Source organism: Suncus etruscus, chromosome 9 (genome assembly GCF_024139225.1).
Source record: "Suncus etruscus isolate mSunEtr1 chromosome 9, mSunEtr1.pri.cur, whole genome shotgun sequence".
NCBI lineage: Eukaryota > Metazoa > Chordata > Mammalia > Eulipotyphla > Soricidae > Suncus > Suncus etruscus.
Genome location: NC_064856.1, coordinates 54,597,797 through 54,618,648, shown reverse-complemented (window position 1 = coordinate 54,618,648; position 20,852 = coordinate 54,597,797). Strand labels below are relative to the sequence as shown.

Sequence of the window (20,852 nt, the reverse complement as noted above, 5' to 3'; positions counted from 1 at the left end):
GGTTTGACACATACATATACTGTTTCAACACCAGGTCATGTCTCTACCAAAATGTTCAGTGTTCTTTCTGATTATTAAATGGTTCAAGTTTAAATAACTGTGTGACTGTTTTATATTTTTATTTCCATCTAGGTATTGTTTTATTGTAAAACAAAAGTACCTGTTTCTAGAGCATGACTAATTTTTCCCCCAGAGGCTTTATTCTTTCAAGGGTGGAAAACTTTTCTTTTGAGCATAGAAGAAAAACAAAAACAAAAATAGTTTACAAGCCTGGCCTCTTGTTTTTGGTTATTTCTTTGTAGGTTGGTTTTTGGCCACAACTGGCAGGGCTCAAGAGTTACTCCTGACTACATTCAGCATGCAAGGAAAAAGCCATATCACTGTACTATCCCTCCACCACCCACTCCCTGAACCCTGTCTCTATTGTTAAGTAGGATTATTTAATAATGAGACACAGGAAGCTGGAATTCTTTAACTTATTTTATAAATGCAAAATTTTATCTCAAGGTTTGATTTTTTTCACACTTACCTCATATTCCCAAAATGTAAATGTAGTTGTTGAACCATAGGATGTTGAAATAACCAAGGATCAAATGATAAATACTTTTTCATTTCTTAATTTACTTTGAATATTTAATATTATTGAAGGTAAATTGTTTTATGATTTCATCAGCAGATCTTCTCTGAAACTCTAGAATAAAGTTTTTTTACTTTATATGCTTTTTAAAGCTACCATTAATAATAAATTGATATATAATTCAATATTTAAATATTTTTATTGATTCTTAAGATCTAGTTGGGATCAGAAAATATAATATGCCTAACATACATTTAACCACAGTTCAATTCCCAGCATGATATGGTCTATGAAGCATTACAAGGACTAGAGACCCCCAGACAATGCCATGTACACTGAGGGCATAGCATTGAATTCTTAGGAAGGCTTTCCATGAAAAAGGTAAGAAATAACCAGTGCTCCTCCACCTCCTGAGAAAACTTGCAAAGAATCTCTTCCCAACCCCCAATAAAAGAAGGCTCAGTTTTCCTTTCCAGATACTGTGGGCAGCTTCATTTTAGTTGTCTCCATGTTACATGGAGCATGCTACATTGTAAGAATCCTACATTTCTGTAATTTTCTGAAATCTCTCCTAGAACTGAGAAAGTTCAGTTTCCCAAGACCTTAAATTCTGCATCAGTTCTTGAATTCACAGGAGACAGAGGTAACTGTGCAAGAACAAATATGTAAACTAGAAGGTATTTTGGTATGTGGTGACCAGTTAGTTGTTCCAGCGCCACTTGTTTAAAGGGCCTTCCTTGCTATATTTTGCACTTATTGCCCCTTTATAAAATATTAATTGATTGTATGTTTGGTGAACATTCTCTGAATACTCAAGTCTATTCCACTGATCTGGGATTCTGTCTTTATTCCAATGCTATGCTGTTTTAATGGCTATAGCTTTGAAATACAATTTAAAGTTGGGGAAGGTTATGCCTCCCATATTCCTTTTCCCAAGGGCTTTTCTAGCTATTGAGTGTTTATATTTGCAAATTTCAGGAGTGTTTGATCAATTTCTTTGAAAATGTCATGGATTTCCTTAGAGGGATTGGATTGAATCTGTACAAAGCTTTGGGTAGTATTGCCATTTTAATGATGTTAATCCTACCAATCCATGAGCAGGGTATGTGTCTCCACTTCTTTGTGTCCTCTTTTATTTCAGATCTGAAATCATAAGGTATATAGAATAACATGTAGGTAAAACACTCCATGACATTGACACTAAAGGCATCATCAAGGAGAAAACATCACTCTCTAAACAGGCAGAATTGGAGATAAATAGATGGGACCATATTAAGCTGAGAACCTTCTGCTTTTCCAAGGAAATAGTGACTAGGAAAGAAGAGCTACCCACAGAATGAGAGAAAATATTCACCCAATACCCATCAGATAAGGGCTAATATCCAAAATATACAAGACACTGACAGAACTTAACAAGAAAAAAATCTAACCCCATCAAGAAATGGGGAGAAGAAATGAACACTTTCTCAAAGAAGAAATACAAATGGCCAAAAGGCACATGAAAAAATGTTCCACATCATCAGGGATATGCAAATCAAAACAACTATGAAATACCATTCATCAACAAAGAGACTGGCACACATCACAAAGAACATGAACAATTTGTGTTGGTGGGGATGTAGAGAGAAAGGAACTCAAATTCACTGCTGGTGGGAATGATGTCTAATCCAGCCCTTATGAAAAAAATATGGACCTTTCTTAAGAAACTAGAAATTGAGCTCCCATATGATCCAGCTATACTACTCCTAGGAATATACCCCAGGAAAAAATATGCAAAAATGCCTTCCTCACACCTATATTCATTGCAGTGCTATTTACAATAGTCACACTCTGGAAAGAACTAAGATGCCTTTTAACAGATTGATGGCTAAAGAAACTGTAATACATATACACAATGGAATACTATGCAGCCATCAGGAGAGATGATTAAATCAAGCCTACACAGGATGACCTCCCAGGCACATAATTAGGGAGTATTTGTATATCTGTAAGATCCCTTATGTAATAGTAAACATTAATGAGATAAGAGTCTTTGAAAAACTGAGAGGCAAGCATGCCAAACATAGTATGCTGTTTTCTTTCCATCTTTTGTCTTTCACTAGAAACAATATCTTATTTTTATACTTGTCACCTCCTATTGGTAAAGATGACATAGGTGTGGGATGCCTACTATACCACATATGAGTTTTTCATAGATATTTCTTAAATATTTTGTATGAATTGACCTTTGTGATTCTTATTATGACTGAATAAATCATAAACATGGAGTTAAGAAAAGTTTATTACTTATATGCCCTGAAGCATAAAGGCATGTTCAGGAGCATAAAATCAGATCACAGGAAAGAAAGTACATATAAATTTTTTTGAGTTTTGCTTTTATTGGTTACAGGTAAGGGGAAGTTCTCTGTTCACAAATACTTACCTTTCATGATGAATTTAAAGCACAAGAGTGAGAATTTAAACCAGGAAATACATTTAAAAAGACCACAACTAAGGGAAAAAACACAAATTAGTTCTAATGTAGAAACTCTCAAAATCAGCCAGTATATGTAAAATAATAAGTCTTATCTGGGGAAGACAGTCAGTCTCTTATCTAGAATGTGACAGAAAATGGATGAAATTGAGAACAATTAACTTGTATGTAGATTTCTGGAAATCAAAACTTATTAGAATCTTTCATTAAGATAAACAAAAAGACAGTTGTCAGAACTTACACTATACCCATGAATTCTGAAATATAACTAGAAAAGCAATTCTGAAGACCATACTGTTTGCCAATTCAAATTGATAAATCATAGAAAAACAATGTCCACAGAATCTAACATTCAAAGAAAATTAATGGAAATGGCAACTGAAAGGTAGGTTTATTTGATATTATAAATAAGAGTATTGAAAATGTTTATATTTCTTTATTATTTTTTAACTAATAAGAGTGGAGTAATTTGAAGGTAGAAGATCCTTAATAGACACAGATAAAGCATTTCTAGGGCATTCAGGGTACTTTCTGAGAAATAAATGTTGCTTGCTCCTGCTTTGCAATAGATTTTATGTTGAATTATTAAAGCTAACTTTAATATGTTGAGGAATATAGTTTAAAGGGTTGGAGATTATGCTTTGCATTCTTGGTACCCTTTGCCCAATTTCCAGCATTGCATGCCTTCTTTGCACTTCAGATATAGACTTGGCCACTACCAATTCTTATCATTGAATTGCAGATCCACCTATCCTGGGAGAAGCCCTGGATCACTCAAGCACTGCTGGGGAATTCTTTTATAAAAGAATATTCATGGGGCCCGGAGAGATAGCACAGCGGTGTTTAACTTGCAAGCAGCCGATCCAGGACCAAAGGTGGTTGGTTCGTATCCCGGTGTCCCATATGGTCCCCTGTGCCTGCCAGGAGCTATTTCTGAGCAGACAGCCAGGAGTAACCCTTGAGCAACGCTGGGTGTGGCCAAAAACCAAAAAAGAATATTCATGGGCTACTTGGTGGGGGTGGGGGTAGTCACACCATCCATATTCGGAGCTTACTATTTACTCTGCATTCAGGGATCACTATTAGCATGCGTGAGAAACCATTTGGGAAACTGGAGATCAAACCCAGGTTGGGCATATGCAGAGCAAGCGCTCCATTCACTAAAATGGAAGTCACTAGAAGTATAATTCAGCAATTTAGGTAGAAAAATCTAACCTAATTTTTCATGGGGTAGTGTTTTTTAAATGTAATCCCTAAATAGCACTGTGAGCATTAACTGATAAATTGTTAGGCAAATTTCTATACCTTGTTTAAAATTTCTAAGATCAGATATTTTCAGAGTATAGACTAAAATTTGCATTTTATTTTCTTTTATTTCCTTTTTTTTTTTGGCCACACCCGGTGATGATGAGAGGTTACTCATGGCTCTGCACTCAGAAATCGCTCCTGGGGGACCATATAGGATGCCAGGAGAATGAACCATGGTTCATCCTAGGCTAGAGGGTGCAAGGCAGATGCCTTATCACTTGCGCCACCACATTTTAACAATAACATGAATAATTTTGAATCACCCTAGATATTTTTTGTTTTAATTAAATTACTGTGATTTTAAAGAAAACTATTCATAGTTAAGTTTTAGACATTCAATGTTCCAGCACCAATCCTACCACCAGTACCAACTTCCCTCCACCAATGTTCTCAGATTTGCTTCCATACTTCTTCCTCCTAGCCTACCATCTTGACAGGCACATTTTAAAGTTTGACTATTAAAGTTGTTAAAGTTTGAGTCTCATGTTTAAGTGTTGTTAACTGTGTGGTTTGGATATTTAGCTCTGTCTTTCCTTAACAATACCGATGTACATGAATACCCTTAACTCCCTTCATTAACCTTCCAATATTTGTCATATTTCTTCTCATTCCCTTGATGTATTTGTTTCCTTTCCTCCCTATACTCTGGATCAAGGGTGATGAGGCCACTTCCCCTTAACCATGTATTCATTCATGTAGTTATTCTAATTATCACAAATAAGTGATATCATCCTATATTTATCCTTCATCTGGATTACTACATTTATCACATCTTCCAGTTTCATTCATGTTGGAGCAAATTGCATAACTGGATCATTATTTATAGCTATTTAATACTCCATTGTGCACAAATACCACAACTTCATGATCCACTCATCTGTTATTGTACATCTAATTGATTCCAAATATTAGGTGTTGTACTAAGAGAAGCATCCTGAAGGTTTGAAACTGTTGGTTAAGTAAAAAATTTTTAGGCAAGTAATGCGTTAAGGAACCCCAGAGTGACTTGTGTGAAGTGGGCAGGACAGAAGAGAGTTCTGAGTAGAAAATCTATCACTTTTTTTCTCCCAACTGCACCATGGGAGGTTACTGGATAAATCAAGGACTGTTAAAGATATTAGTGATGCCTTCACTGCATGGATACCAATCCTGTCAGCCCACAAGATAACCATCAATTCATAGATGATGTCTACTTGTTCTGATTGAGTTATTCTCCATAGTTTCTTACCAAGCTGTGAACTTATATTGGAATTTCTACTTGCAGGAAAAGAAAAGTCAATCCTAAACCTTACTTTTTAGGTCTGTGGTCTTCTCACACAAAAAGAAATTTTAGAAGGAAAAGTGAATTAAAAACAAAAATAACCAAGTTTTTATTTGGAGGTACCAAGTAAGAGGAAAAAGAGGATAAGAAAGAGAGAAAGTAATATGCTCATGGGTAAGTGTAGGTTTCTCTAAAGGCAGAGACAGTTCTGATAAATTCCTTGATGCAGGCAATATATTCATGCAAAGATCATGTACATGGGTTGGCAACACACTCATGTACTGTTCCTTTGTTCCAAATTAATTTGGGTGGGCACACCGGAGGTGCTTAGGGGTTACATCTGGCTTTATGCTCAGAAATAGATCCTGGCAGGTTTGGGGGACCATATGGAATGCCAGAAATTGAACCCAGCTCCATCCTGGGTCTGCCGTGTGCAAGGAAAATGCCCTGTCACTGTGCTATCTCTCTGGCCCAAAAAATTATTTTTATAGAATTTTTTCCACCTTTCCTTTATAGAGCTACTTACCTAGGTGAGAGTCTGTTGCTAAACTCATTGCCAGGGAATAGTTTATGCTATTCTTTGATAATTCATTTCCTGGTTTGTTCTTCCTAGAGCTTTTCTTGGTCCAGTCTTCTCTAGGCCTGAAGAGATGCCAAATGAGACATTAACAGTGACAAAGAAACGCCTCCAAATCCTTCATTTGGTTTTATTATATCTCATGAATTCATTTCTGTGGGAGGTCCCTTTTTTACCTGCCTGCCTGACTATCTCAATATTCAATTGAACAGAATTCAGATCTGGTCCAGTAGTAAGGGTTATCATATTTGCATATTTTCTAAAATATAGTGAGATTTGAAGAGAAAATGATTAGAGGAACAAGTATAAAAAGATGAATTTCGCTGCTAATTGTGGAGAGAACATAATTTTTCACAAACAATTCTTGGAAGTTTCCATGAATGATAAGGAATTCTAAGTAGTGCCTAAGGCTGTGTTTCCTGGAATAAGTGTTTAAGACACTTTTTCATGTTCTGAAAGAATATTGGGTTACACCATAGAGAAAATTATTTAAGTGGCAAGGTTATATCAACAACATTCTGTATAGTAGTATTTGTACCAGGAATTTGTTTGAACAGAGATAAATGGGATATATACTTAAGACATGAGAGCTAGCTCTCTGAAAATACAGTACTAATATGTGAACAATGAATAAATTCCCAACAAATGATATAAAAAGATATTTTACTATAGGCAAATATTCTTCAGAATTACCACATATGACCAAGGAAAAAAAAGTAGTGTCTGCCTTTTATATCCAGATAAATAAAACATCACACATAATTTTTTTTCATTTTGCTATATCTTGTACTGATAATTAAAAAATAAGGCATCTCATAAAGGCAGTTTCCTTACAAATATAAAAATGCCCTTTTTAGGAACAGGTATAGTGTAGTACTCTCAAATTATAAAAATCTAAAGAGGAGTAAACATAAAAGAATAGTCTAAATATAATCTTAAAACTGAATGATAAGAAAAGTTTCATTGAATCTCTGGGAAATAACACTAAGAGGGGAAAAAGACCAGCCATCAGGTAACTGCAGCAGCTATAGCTTCTACAGTCCTTAAGTATTAGGAGATTTCAGATAATCAGTGCCAGCCTAGATATTAATAAAGCATAGGTTAAAAAAAAGAAGAGTTACAGAGGAGTATATTATAAACAAACTTTCTCCTCCTCTTAAAACTGTCTATACCTTTACACCATATTCTCATTTGGTAGACTAGAAAATTAAAAAAAAATATATGAATTTGAATGCTTTATTTTCTGGAGGACACAGAATCTCCCTAGATGGCTCTAACCATAAACCCAGTGAAACCCATAAAATTCCCAAGTGGGGCTATGAGAGTGGTTAAATTCATTTAACAACTGGCCCAGAATTCAAATAGTTGTGGATAGATTAGTAATACACTTGGATCTTTTGAAATGGTTCCACATTGTTTAACCTGCTCAAGTCTGCTGTACTGGAGTCATGTGAGTTTATGCAAGTCTAAAAAAGAGCATTTATGTTTTTAATAAATATATATGTATCTATAGCTGCTATTGATGATACAATGTTACCAAAATGAGGAAAATTTAGTTGCAAAGGTCAAAATAGATATTTTTGCAACACTATGTGGACTCATTTTGAATTTTTGTTAGTGGGTGTCTTGCATGAAGAGTTTTAGTTTGAAGTCTCACAGAATGGAAAGAGGAACAAAGTGTTAAGAATATCAGAAAAAGGGGCCAGGCGGTGGCACTGGAGGTAAGGTGCCTGCCTTGCCTGCGCTAGCCTAGGACGGACCGCGGTTCGATCCCCCGGTGTCCCATATGGTCCCCCAAGAAGCCAGGAGCAACTTCTGAGTGCATAGCCAGGAGTAACCCCTGAGCGTCACAGGGTGTGGCCCCCCAAAAAAAAAGAATATCAGAAAAGGAAGAAGCTATATTATCAGATTGTGAAAAGAGTTATTACTTTAAAGGTTCAAAAATTTTACTATAATATTCCTAATCTTACTATCAAGAAATATTTACCGCTAAGCATTTTGGAAATCTAATGAGTTAAACTAACATTTTACACATATAACATGAAAATTAACAGTAAAAATGTGAATAAGTGACCAGCAAGAATCAGCAGAACATTAATTATTACCTTGTTCTTTCGCATGTTCCAGGATTTTAAATGTCTATTTTGAGTTTTCTTATGACTAACATTCTCATTATAGACACAAGTCACCCATATTTAGCTGGTTCTTTATATATAATATACAGAACGGCAAATTTTGATCTGTGATACAATTTCAGGCATGTAAAGTCTCTATTTTTAATCTTTTTCAAAACTGTGATATTGAGATTTTTATAATATTTAGGAAATTGTATTGGTTATCATAATAAGAATTAGAGATTGAGGTAAAGGCACAAATTGAAATGTAAGCATGGGTACAGATATTTTTATATAGTATAGATTTTGGCACCATGATATACAGTTACTCATAGCTGTGCTTGTCATACAATATTCCAACATCAATTCCAACATAAGATAGTTTCTACAAAATATAATGTGAGACTTCAGTCATTCCTGTGAGTTGAATAGGATGATGATAGCAGGAAGATCATAAAAGTACAGTCTTATGACTTTGGTGTAAATGTCCAGATTCTATAGAAAACAATGGCTGCAAGTAGTATTTACATATATTGATATATTTGGAGACAATTAATTTAAAGTCATACATTTTATTTCTCTTTATCTCAGGAAATCTTAGGGGAAAATTATAAAGATAGAGAGCTAAAGATAAGAAAGAAATTCCAGGGGCCAAAGCGGTGTTGCAAGCAGTAAGGCAGCTGCCTTGCATGCTCTAACCTAGATCCCTGGCTTCCCATATGGTCCCCTAAGCCAGGAGCGATTTCTCAGCACATAGTTAGGAGGAACCCCTGAGTGTCACTGGGTGTGACCCAAAATCCAAAAAGAAAAGAAAAGAAAAATTCCAGTGAAGAAGCCTCAAGTTAAGGTTCCTGGCTATTTCAAGGCAAATTTCTAAGAAATATGAAAATTGTGAGGATGCCTAATATAAATGAAATGTTGGAATAGTTTAGAGAGCATGTTTTTTTCTCCATTGCATCTGACTCTAGCTTCATTTTCTATGCTGAACTAACCATTTAGGCAAAGATTCACTATCACATTAGATCAGTGAGAAAATCCATGTTATGAAAGCTAGAGTGGAATCTATCTAGTTTAACTAAAAACAACCACGAAATTTTTCTAATCTTTTAATAATTTTCATAGTACTTTAGAGAATACACAGAAAATATTAAAGTAAACATTTTTTTCAGCAGAAAATTTACCTTACAATGAAACAAGTTTTATTGCATAAATTTTCAATCTGGTTCTAGATTCTAGTTGGGCATGCAGTTTCTTTCAACTAGGATATCATGTTAAGTAAAGTCAAAAGAAAGATAAATAAATGAAGGTTATCAGTTATCTGTGGTATACAGAATAGCAGTGCAAAGAAATGCAAGTTATCAAAGGAGTGATACCAAGATTATGCTGGACCCAAGATGATAGAACTGAGGATAGGGAAGAAAATTAAAACAGAGTAAGAAGTAAGAAGAAGGCAGAAGCTATGTGGGAGGAAATATGAGCAGGGGGTAGGGAACTTAGAAACACTGATGATATAATGATATAAACATGTAACTAGATATATAGATATCTTTGATATATAGATATATTATATATATCTTTATATATATTATATATAATATATAATATATTATATATCTTTAATATATCTATATATCTGAACCACAGTGTTAACAAAACTGAAAACATCCAAAATATAACAAAACTTTTTTTTTAATTTTTATTTTGACCAAAGTGGATTACAAATCTTTCACAATAATTTTTTAGGTACATAGTGACATTGAATCAGGGGCATTCCCACCACCAATGTTATCTTAAAAATGCGCATGTAAAGTAGGCAGGCAGGCTGTGGTGGGATGGAAACTGGGACTTTGATGCTAGTGACACAGGTGATGGGATGACCATCATGACATAATGACGATGTCAGTATGAATAGCCATTGAATTGATTTTGTTTTGTCTGGATGTTTTTGCTTTGTTTCTGCTTAATTTCTTAAATCCATCCCACAGTATGGACCTTCTATGTAGTGAAAAAATGAAGGTTCTATGATTTTGTCTTTTTTAAGTGACTTTTCAATGAAAAACAAGAGTCTTAAACTATTTTCATCTATATAAGTGTATTAAGAAAAAAATAATGGCAAACAGCTGACTATCCTTGGAAATATTTTCTAACTACTTGATTTCCTAATATCAGGTCTTTTTAAGTAATTACAATTTCAGCACTTGTTCTCCAGATTCTAGAATAAAGTTAGCTCTAGCTTTTTTGGTTTGTAGTGTTTCTGGTTTGTAGTGTTCTTACATAACTTTAAACATTTCCAGTAAAGGTGAGTTTGCAGCTTGTATATTAATGTATAGACATTTTATCTACTTGCATACCTTCTTCATTCTTCATAATTCTTTTAAGCTTTAGTACTACTTGCTATTAATTACAGGTTTTTAGAGAGAGGTGGGATAAGTGAAAAAATCTAGGAGATTCAGTTGCAAGTCAAGATTACTGTATAAAATAATTTCTTAACATTATCAAGAGTAAGAATAATATGAATTAGGCTACAGTATTTTTGAGCCATTATACAACTAGAAAGTAAATGTTGATTATTTCAGGAGTGAACTTGTACAACTTTGGGAGCTTATGTTTAATTAAAAAGCAGAACAAGTTCAGAAATAGCTAACAGTAATATATTGGCAATAAAATTGAACATGTGAGGTTAGAAGAAACATCTTATAAAGTTTAAATGAAGATCGTTAATTAGGAATATATTAATATATGTGTTGTTAGAGAAAGGATGGAAACAACAGTAAAAATATACTCAAATAATTAGCAAATTCTAGGTTCCAAATTAAATACCATTCTAAATTGGTAAACAAGCAAATGATCAATTATATCACCTGAGTTGTAATGGCAATTCTGAAATGAAGAATAAACCTGATCTTTTTCCATATTCCATAAAGTGTGTGTTATATTACTAAAATAAATATCTATTCCTTTATTTGTTGATAATATACCTTAACAAGAAGATTGTTCTCAACTATTTGAGTTCATACACTTTCTTATATCCATTCATATATTTAATAAGTATTATATATCAAACACCAATCAAATCATCTTAGGAATATTAATTCACACAATTTATCAACAACTCTAGGGATAGTGTTATTGTTCTATTTTATAAATGAAAATATTTGCCTAGCACTATAAAGATAGGCTACTCATTTATATTTTTGTTTTGTGTTGTTTCCAGGTTATATGTTATTGTGTCAGTCTCTGACCCCAGAAGATGCTGAGATCTCTTGACCAGACCATGGAGTCTCCCAATAACACAGATCTGGATCCTTCAGTTTTCTTCCTCCTGGGGATTCCAGGTCTGGAAAAGTTCCACCTATGGCTCTCACTCCCTGTGTGCTGTCTAGGAACAGCCACAATTGTGGGTAACGTAACCATACTGGTTGTTGTTGCCACAGAACCAACCCTGCACAAGCCTGTATATCTATTCCTGTGCATGCTTTCAACCATCGACTTGGCTGCCTCCTTTTCCACAGTCCCCAAACTACTAGCCATCCTATGGTGTGGAGCTGGACACATCTCTGCCTCTGCATGTCTGGCACAGATGTTTTTCATTCATGCCTTCTGTATGATGGAATCTACAGTGCTGCTGGCCATGGCCTTTGATCGCTATGTGGCCATTTGCCACCCACTCCGCTATGCCACTGTCCTCACTGACACTATAATTGCCCGCATTGGGATTGCTGCGATGATTCGAGGTTCTATGCTCATGTTGCCATGCCCTTTTCTCATTAGGCGCTTAGACTTTTGCAAAAGCCATGTGATACCACACACATATTGTGAGCACATGGCTGTAGTAAAGCTAGCTTGTGGAGACACCAGACCTAACCGTGTGTATGGGTTGACAGCAGCGCTGTTAGTTATTGGAGTTGATTTGTTTTGCATTGGTCTCTCTTATGTCCTCATTGCCCGAGCTGTCCTTCGTCTCTCATCCCATGAAGCTCGGACCAAGGCCTTAGGAACTTGTGGCTCTCATGTCTGTGTCATCCTAATTTCATACACACCGGCTCTCTTCTCTTTTTTCACCCATCGTTTTGGCCGCCATGTTCCACTTCATATTCATATTCTTTTGGCCAATGTATATTTACTCTTTCCTCCTGCTCTCAACCCTATGGTATATGGAGTTAAGACCAAGGAGATTCGGGTTAGAGTTATCAGAGTGTTCCAAAGAGGGTCGGTACTCGGGTAAAAACCTTCACTCAAAGGTACATAAATCCAAAAGTAAATAAAGGACTTGTTCCAAAGAAACTTCTCAAGTTTAAACTATTCTCAGTGTTTTAATGAGGAAGTGGCTAATATCACCCACAATAACTTCTAGACCATTGTTAAGAAAAACAAATAAAACTTTTCATTCATTTTAATTTCCATGTAGGGTATTATATAACATGAAGATATTTTCCAACTTTAATTTAAAGAACCTCTGGGGACAGGAGAGAGAGCACAAGTTGTAGAATAGGTTTCTAGCATGCCCAAGTACCTGAGCTTGATCCAAAACCAGCAAAGTTTGTCTTATAAGCACCTTTGAGCTAAGGAGCACTAGCTGGATAATCGGGTTGAGCACTAAGTCATGCTAATGACTTATCATTATCATGCTAATGACCCATGACATATTCTATAAGAAAAGCCCCTAACTTCCTAGATACACAAATAAATGAGAGTTGGATTAGTCATTTGCTCATTCACTTGTTTATGAGAAATAAGGCCTAGTTTATATTATACTTTTAATGCTATCACAATGGAATGGGAAATTCTTTATCACAGCTATGAAACTAGAGATGAAGTGGGTTTAGATCATTATGAGCCTCCCAAGACATATACAAATAGTTTCAGAAAAATTGCCTAACATGATCAAGTCAGTACTTTTAATTTGAAGTTGTTGGTGGTACACAATGTCTATCATTCTCTTAGTAGACTATGTGAGAGGATCACAAGCTCACTAACAAGCTCTTGCCCTTGGAGAATATCTGTACCTAGGGCAGAACACTAAGGACAGCATTTTCAGGTTTACATTCTCATGAATAACTTTAATTGTGATACTTCGCAAAAGGTGGTATATATTTAGAAGTATTAGAATTCAATAAACAATGTCAAACATGATCTATTTTTAAAGAGAAGAGAATCACTCAACTATAAAAACAATTCCTATCTTAACAAAAACCGGTTTTAAGTTTTTCTTCCTAATTCTCAATTTGAGATAATACATACAGATTTTAAATATTTCATACAGATCTATAAGTCAAAATTCAAAAGCTGAATTTTGTTTTTTGGTTCTAAATTGACTATCAGGCAAGAACACAAGCTCTATAACTGCATTTTAGAAGAAATATGTATACAATGTCATTTATTCTCTGCAATACTTGTCCAGAAAGTGTTCAGACATGTAGTTTACACAATATTTGTTAATAGTTGCTCATTTTAATCAGAATCTCATTGCCATATTGCACTTTTAAAGACTATGGGGAGCATTAAATTTTTATCATGCTAAGTGCTTCACACACTCATTGTCCTCCATACTCCACTAGTTTCTGCTCAATAAAGATACAAGAAATCATTTGGTTATAATTATTTTGTAAAATTTTATTGTCTAGATCATTTTTTATAATTTAAAAAAACTTTTTAATAATTTTTATAATGTTCAGCAATTTTCTAATAACGTCACTTTGTTCAATAGTGATAAGCAATATTTTAGTTAACTGATATTAAATTAAACTGAAATCATTTAAGGATCTACTTTCTTATGAAATGTTTTAGTTGAGTTATAATTTATAGGAACCTTTTGACATCAAATAAACATTTTCTTTGTTCATTTATTACAAATTCCTTTTTTGATCATGCAAGTTTTTAAAAAATGAGTTTGTAGAACATAATCATTAACTTACTAAATATATTCATTTATTATAAAATATGGATCTTTTATCCAAAATTTTCTTTCTTTCTTTACCTTTTTAACCTCTTTATGCAATTTCTGAAAAATATTTTTGGATCTAAATATCTATGCATACTTGACTTTTATCCTCTTTACATTATAAACTACCTTCAACTACAAATTAAAGTTTAAGTGAAAGATCTGTCTTCAAATTTGCCAGAACCTTATCTTTACATTTTTATAATGTATGTAATTAGCCATATAAAATTATCCAGAATAAGTTGTGCACACTATTATTTTTTTTGGTTTTGGGGTCACACCCAGCAGTGTTCAGGGGTTACTCCTGGCTCTATTCACAGAAATTGCTCCTGGCAGGCTGGGGGACCATATGGGGTACCAGGATTCGAACCATCATCCTTATGCATGAAAGGCAATTGTCTTACCTCCATGCTATCTCTCCGGTCCAGTACACACTATTTTTGATATGACATATTCCTACCTTTTCTCCTGTGTTAAACGGCAGACTAGAAATTGATGTACTAATAAAAATCTATTTAGTTCAAGTCCTCAAGAGATGATGAATAGATAAATAAACTGTGGTATATCTACACATGGAATGCTAAAAGAAATGAAGTCATGAAATCTGCTTGTACATGAATGGATATGGAGAGTATTATGCAAGTGAAATGAGTCAGAGGAAAAGGGATAGACATAAAATAATCTCATTCATTTATGTGATATAAGAAAACTAGGGTGGTAATAATATTCAGAGACAATAGAGATGAAGGTCAGGAGGACCAGTCCATGGGAGGAAGCTTACCACAAATCGTGGATCAGTGCAGCTAAGATAGAGAAGGGATTACCATGATAATGATAGTTGGAACTAATCACTCTGGACGAGAAATGTGTGCTGAACAGAGATAAAGTGATATGTATGGTGCCCCACATTCAAAATAGTGCAAACTACAGTGTCTAAAAGGAAAAATAAAGGGAAGAGAAAGAAAAGAGTGAGAGATTGAAAGTGAGAGGAGAGAGGAGTAAAATGCCTGTCCCAGAGGCAGGCAGGGGGAGGGTATAGAGGGAAGAAGTGAGGGGGGGTGAGGGAACTGAGAATGTTGATGGCAGGAAATATGCACAGGTGAAGGATGGTGTACATTGTAAGTCTGAAACTCAATAATAAAAAACTTTGTCAACATGGTGTTCAAATAAAATGAAAAAAAAGAAAAACATGAGAACTAAAAACTGTGAGAATAAAAAAAACTTTTTCACAGAATTATCTCATTTATTTGTGGTATATAAAATAATTCCAATAGGAAATATAATGTAGTAAAAGGGGGAGCCTAAATCATCTTTCACCCCAGAGCCTAGGGAATAAAAGGACAGAGCGGGAACTAAGGCGGAAAGGAAATAAATGAGAAAGTAATTAGAGAACAGTGGTAAGGCTTTCATTTATACTGGGAATTAGAGAGAGTGGTATAGCTATAAATTCAAAGCACAGACTCAACAACATTGAAAACATCTAATCTGAAACCACCAAAACATTGTTCTTTAATTAAATTAAAAATAAAAAATATGACTTGAATAATGACTAGAATGTCACACAGAATATATGGTGTACATCATATTCCACATTCATTTTTACATTTTATTACATTAAAGATCTTTAATCAAAAATTAACATTCAACAAATTCTCAACTTAACAAAAATTAATTTGGTCTTAAAAATCATGTAGGGGGACTGGACGAGGGGGCCCAGTGTGCTAACTAAGAGGTCTGAAGTGTATTTTAGAGAAGGAAGGCTAGGTTTGATTCTAACGTCTCAAGGTCCCCTGAGAATAGTCAGAAATAAACCTTAAGCTTTGTTATTGTTTTGAGTCCTTTTGACCGTGACTGTAAAATAGCAAGAAACCTATTTTGGAGAGACATTTATGTGTTAGCTATATATTCTTATTTATAAATGCACAAATTATGTGTGACCATATATTATTATTCCATTTCTAGTAAAGAATTGATCTAATTTTTGTTTGTTTGGGGATTACACCTGGCTTCAACCTCTAGTATCCCATGTGGTTTCCCCAAGATCCTCCAGGAGTGATCTCTCAGCTTAGAACTAAAGTCTATACACAGGGACCACCCCAGACAGGCTTGGTGGGCCATTTGGGGTGCTAAGAATTGATCTTAGGTAAGCCTCATACACGTCAAGAACCTTACCAGCTGTATTATGGTCTCTAAAGTATTTCTTCAGGCATATACTCACTGAGATGAATTTGAAATAACATTGAGTTTGATAAATAATTGCTCAATAGAAGGACAAGTAAATATATGATTCAATAAACTTTTAAAATATAAATTGAATGAATGGTCATGTGGCTACACAGTGTAATAAAAATCAATAAGTAATCAACTTATTTTTCAGATAAACTTTGCAAAACTTTGTAATAAAATGAGCCAAGTACTGAGTAATAAGCTCATTAGTTTTTATTAACATATCTTTTCTTTGATATATATTCATCTTTGAGTCTACATATACACAATTAAGTAATCAATGTTTGTATGTACTCATGCATTTACACATAATGTTTGCATGTGAAGGGGGGTGTTTATATATTCACTAATCATCGTTTAAGTTATCCTGAAAGTTAAGTTCCTTGTTCCAATAACTTTGGTTACTCCCAACAGCTCTATTTTCCAGCACCTCTCATTTTAACCACATATTTTAATTTAAGCTAAATTTATAATCATTTGTTATGTTAAATATTTCAACTTCTTAAATTTTGTGGTATGCTTCCTCCACTGAATGCATGTCTTAGTTAATTCCAACTCAAATTTTGACCTTAGCACTAACTGGTATTTTCTAAAGAAACCATCCTCTGACTCCAAGGCTAAATTAATTTATAACAATAATACCCTCAAATCTTTTTGAGATTATTTGTGTCTTAAATGCAAATTCTCATTATATAGTTTTCTGATTATTTAGAATTTTGTCTGCTCATTCCAATTAGGACACAGCTTTTATAAGAACAAATATACAATTTTACTAATTACCTATATTTTCTATAGGATAAATACTTTATCCTTTAAGTTTTTCAGGTATGTTTTCTAATCACATATTTTAGAATAATCTAGATATTCATACTCATTCACAAATCAGATATTAGTTCAATTATTCAGTCTTAAAATATATTTTGGTTTCACTGATGAAAGTAAGTACTAAAGTTACATTAGTACTAGAGAATTATTTCAGATTTTTTTTTCCTTTCAACCTTTTGGGATTTGATATCTTAGCAATTCACTGTATCTCAATGGACAATTGTCATATCACCAAAGGAATTCTATTAACTTAAGATCACTGAACTCCCCATAAATCCCAAACACTCTTACTTTCAGTTCCATTGTGTCAGCTGATTTAAAAAAGGTGTGTGTTTTTATTTTACCAGTATGGAACTTTTTCCCTTACTAAATCTTATAGCTGTTTCTGCTTATAGTCATGGTAAGTACTAAAGTCTTACTTAATTTTCATTGCTCAAAGAGCTTTTAATAACTCATCCAAATATTTCCTTATGTATTTTGGTGGCATGCTACAAATATGATTGACCTGCTCAGATGTAACAAAAGCATGACAATTTGGAGAATCCATTAAATGAAGCTCATTGGATGCCTATTTTATAAGTATCATAATATCAGAATTTATTTGTTAACTATTTAACATTATAGAATCACAGTTTATGAATTGAGTACTTATAGTTGGTAACAAAATGGCAAAAAAGAAAAATAATTATTTTCTTTATATGACCTTAAACCTCTTCCTTATTTTATCTGTACCAAAGAATTATCAGGAAGGATAAATAGAAGAAAGTAGAAAAATAATTAGATATATAAGTTTATATATTTGATATGAGGATATTTAATAATTATTTGTCTAATCTCACCAATCTTTGCAGCCGAATGGGTTACATATTCTGAGACTCTTAAGTTCTGGAACTCTAAAAGTCCAAAGTAAAGCTGATAACCTCAGTAAGTCTGTGTCTGTTATATCACTTTTTATAAAAATGTTCATATGGGTTTAAATTTGTATCCAATTGCATTCTTCAAAAAGAAAGACAATTTACCTCATTATTTAACTGCATATGCTTCTTCGAAAAGAAATAAAAAATAATATCTGAAAAATACATTTAGCTGGAAATTTGAATACTTTGAAATTTTACATTTTATTTTGACATGTGAACTCATTTTCTGCAAGTAAAAATAATTACACAAAGAACAAATGTATTACTAATATACTTAAATTGCTAGTAATATTTCTTAAACATAACTTTAAAACTTTTTTTGTTTTTGGACACACTTGATGATGATCACTTTAAATCTGTGCTCAGGGATTGCTCTTGGAACTGTTCAGGGGACCCTCTATGGTGCCTGGGATAGAAGTAAGGTGTGTTGTGAACAGGCAAGTGCCTTAATATTTCTAATATACTTATGGCATAAGAAATGCTTTTATAGACCTTTAGGAGTACTTTTATACTATAAAAGAACTTGAATATTAATTTAAATATGAGGACACTTAAATCATATCCTAGTCTAGTTACAGAATCTCCTGTATACATTTACAAAAGATGATACTCATTATTAGTTAATAAACATCTAGAATGAATCTAGAATGGAACAAATATGAAAAATAAAATATGTTTTTTTATTACATAAGTTGTCTGAAGAGACAAAATGATTTCTAAAACCACAAGAAGAGCTGGAAATAGTAGAGGATAAAGTGCTTGCCCTGAAAGTATCTGACCTATATTTAATCCTCAGTGCTACATTATGAACCCTGAGACATGGCCAGGAGTAAACCTTGAGCACAATCAGGTGGGCCCAAACACTCATTTCACCCCTTTCTCCAAAGGGAACAGGATACAATTATATTTTATGTGGTAGTTCCTATTTAAAATAACTAAGACAATACCAACTGAGATTTCATATTTAAACTAACTTTTTATTAAGTAGTTAACTATGTAATTGTTGCTGTTATTTTTTTTCTACTGTTATCACTTAAAAGTATAGTTTTTCTTAAATTACCATGACATTAACTGCAAAATGCATTTTGTTACTACAAATTGTACTATGTGTATGCAGTTGTGTGTGTGTGCTTGTGGTATTTTTTGTTTGTTTTTGAGCCACACCCGGTGATACTCTGGGGTTACTCCTGGCTATGCACTCAGAAATTGCTTCTGGTTTGGGGGACCATATGGGACCCTGAGGATAGAACCCAGGTCAGTCCTGAGCAGCTGCATACAAAGCAAACACCCTACTACTGTGCTCTCACTCAGACCCGTGTGTATGTAGTTTTATTTGTGTATGTAAAGAGCTTTTAATAATATCTAATGATGTTCTTAGCGTGAATTAAAAACTGTTTTTTCCTCAGGAAAATATGTCTGAACCTCTGAAAGGCTCTAATACCTCTAAATTTCAAGTCTCTGAATTCATCCTGATGGGAATTCCAGGTATTCACAGCTGGCAACACTGGCTCTCCTTACCACTGGCATTACTCTACCTCTTAGCAATTGGTGCTAATATCCTCATCCTCATTACCATCTTCCAGGACCCTGTTCTACAGCAGCCCATGTACTACTTCCTCGGCATCCTCTCTGTGGTAGACATGGGTTTGGCTACCACCATCATGCCCAAGATTTTGGCCATCTTCTGGTTTAATGCCAAAGTCATCAGCCTCCCTGAGTGTTTTGCTCAGATTTATGCCATTCACTGTTTTGTTGGAATGGAGTCTGGGATATTCCTTTGTATGGCTTTTGATAGATATGTAGCCATTTGCCACCCCCTTCGCTACCCATCGATTGTCACCAGTGATTTAATCTTAAAAGCTACACTGTTCATGGTCCTTAGAAATGGATTATTTGTCATTCCTGTGCCTGTACTTGCAGCCCAGCGTAATTATTGTAACAAAAATGAAATTGATCATTGCCTGTGCTCTAATCTTGGGGTCACAAGCTTGGCTTGTGATGATAGGAGGCCAAATAGCATTTGTCAATTGGTTCTGGCATGGCTTGGAATGGGAAGTGATCTAAGTCTCATATTATTGTCATATAGTTTGATTCTGCGCTCTGTACTTAAACTTAATTCTGCCGAAGCTGCATCCAAGGCTCTGAGCACGTGTAGTTCCCATCTCATTCTTATTCTCTTCTTTTACACAGTTGTTGTGGTAGTTTCAATAACTCACTTGAGGGAAACTAAGGCTACTTTGATTCCAGTTCTACTCAATGTGCTACACAATGTCATTCCCCCTTCCCTCAATCCCATGGTTTATGCACTTAGAACTAAAGAACTTAGAGCAGGCTTTCGAAAAGTGTTCCATTTGAGCATTGAAAATAAAATAAGACATTAGAAAGCTTTTTCATTATGTGTATGTTACTAAGTCTTTTCTGGAATGGATAACAATATTTCAAAGACTATGGAGAAAAAATGTTTCTGAAGAAAATTCTTCTGATCTTAAATAAAAACTGTCAAAATATAGAAAAAATAAATAAAACCCTTTAAAGTGGTTTCTAAATATTGAAAAGCCAATTATTTTGAGACTGTGTGATGATTCCATAAAACCAATAAAAGCAATGTGTAATGATTCTTTTTAAATAGAACT

General features: G+C 34.1%; 2 protein-coding genes across 2 annotated transcripts; both read left to right on the top strand.

The window, feature by feature from the left end:
* Positions 1-11,560: 11,560 nt before the first annotated feature.
* LOC126018490 (olfactory receptor 52P1) lies at positions 11,561-12,535 on the top strand. The gene has a single exon (XM_049780623.1). The coding sequence runs from the start codon at positions 11,561-11,563 to the stop codon at positions 12,533-12,535; it is 975 nt and encodes a 324-aa protein (XP_049636580.1).
* A 7,096-nt stretch (positions 12,536-19,631) lies between these two features.
* Positions 19,632-20,600, top strand: LOC126018489 (olfactory receptor 56B1). Its single transcript, XM_049780622.1, has one exon. The coding sequence runs from the start codon at positions 19,632-19,634 to the stop codon at positions 20,598-20,600; it is 969 nt and encodes a 322-aa protein (XP_049636579.1).
* The last annotated feature ends 252 nt before the right edge of the window (positions 20,601-20,852 follow it).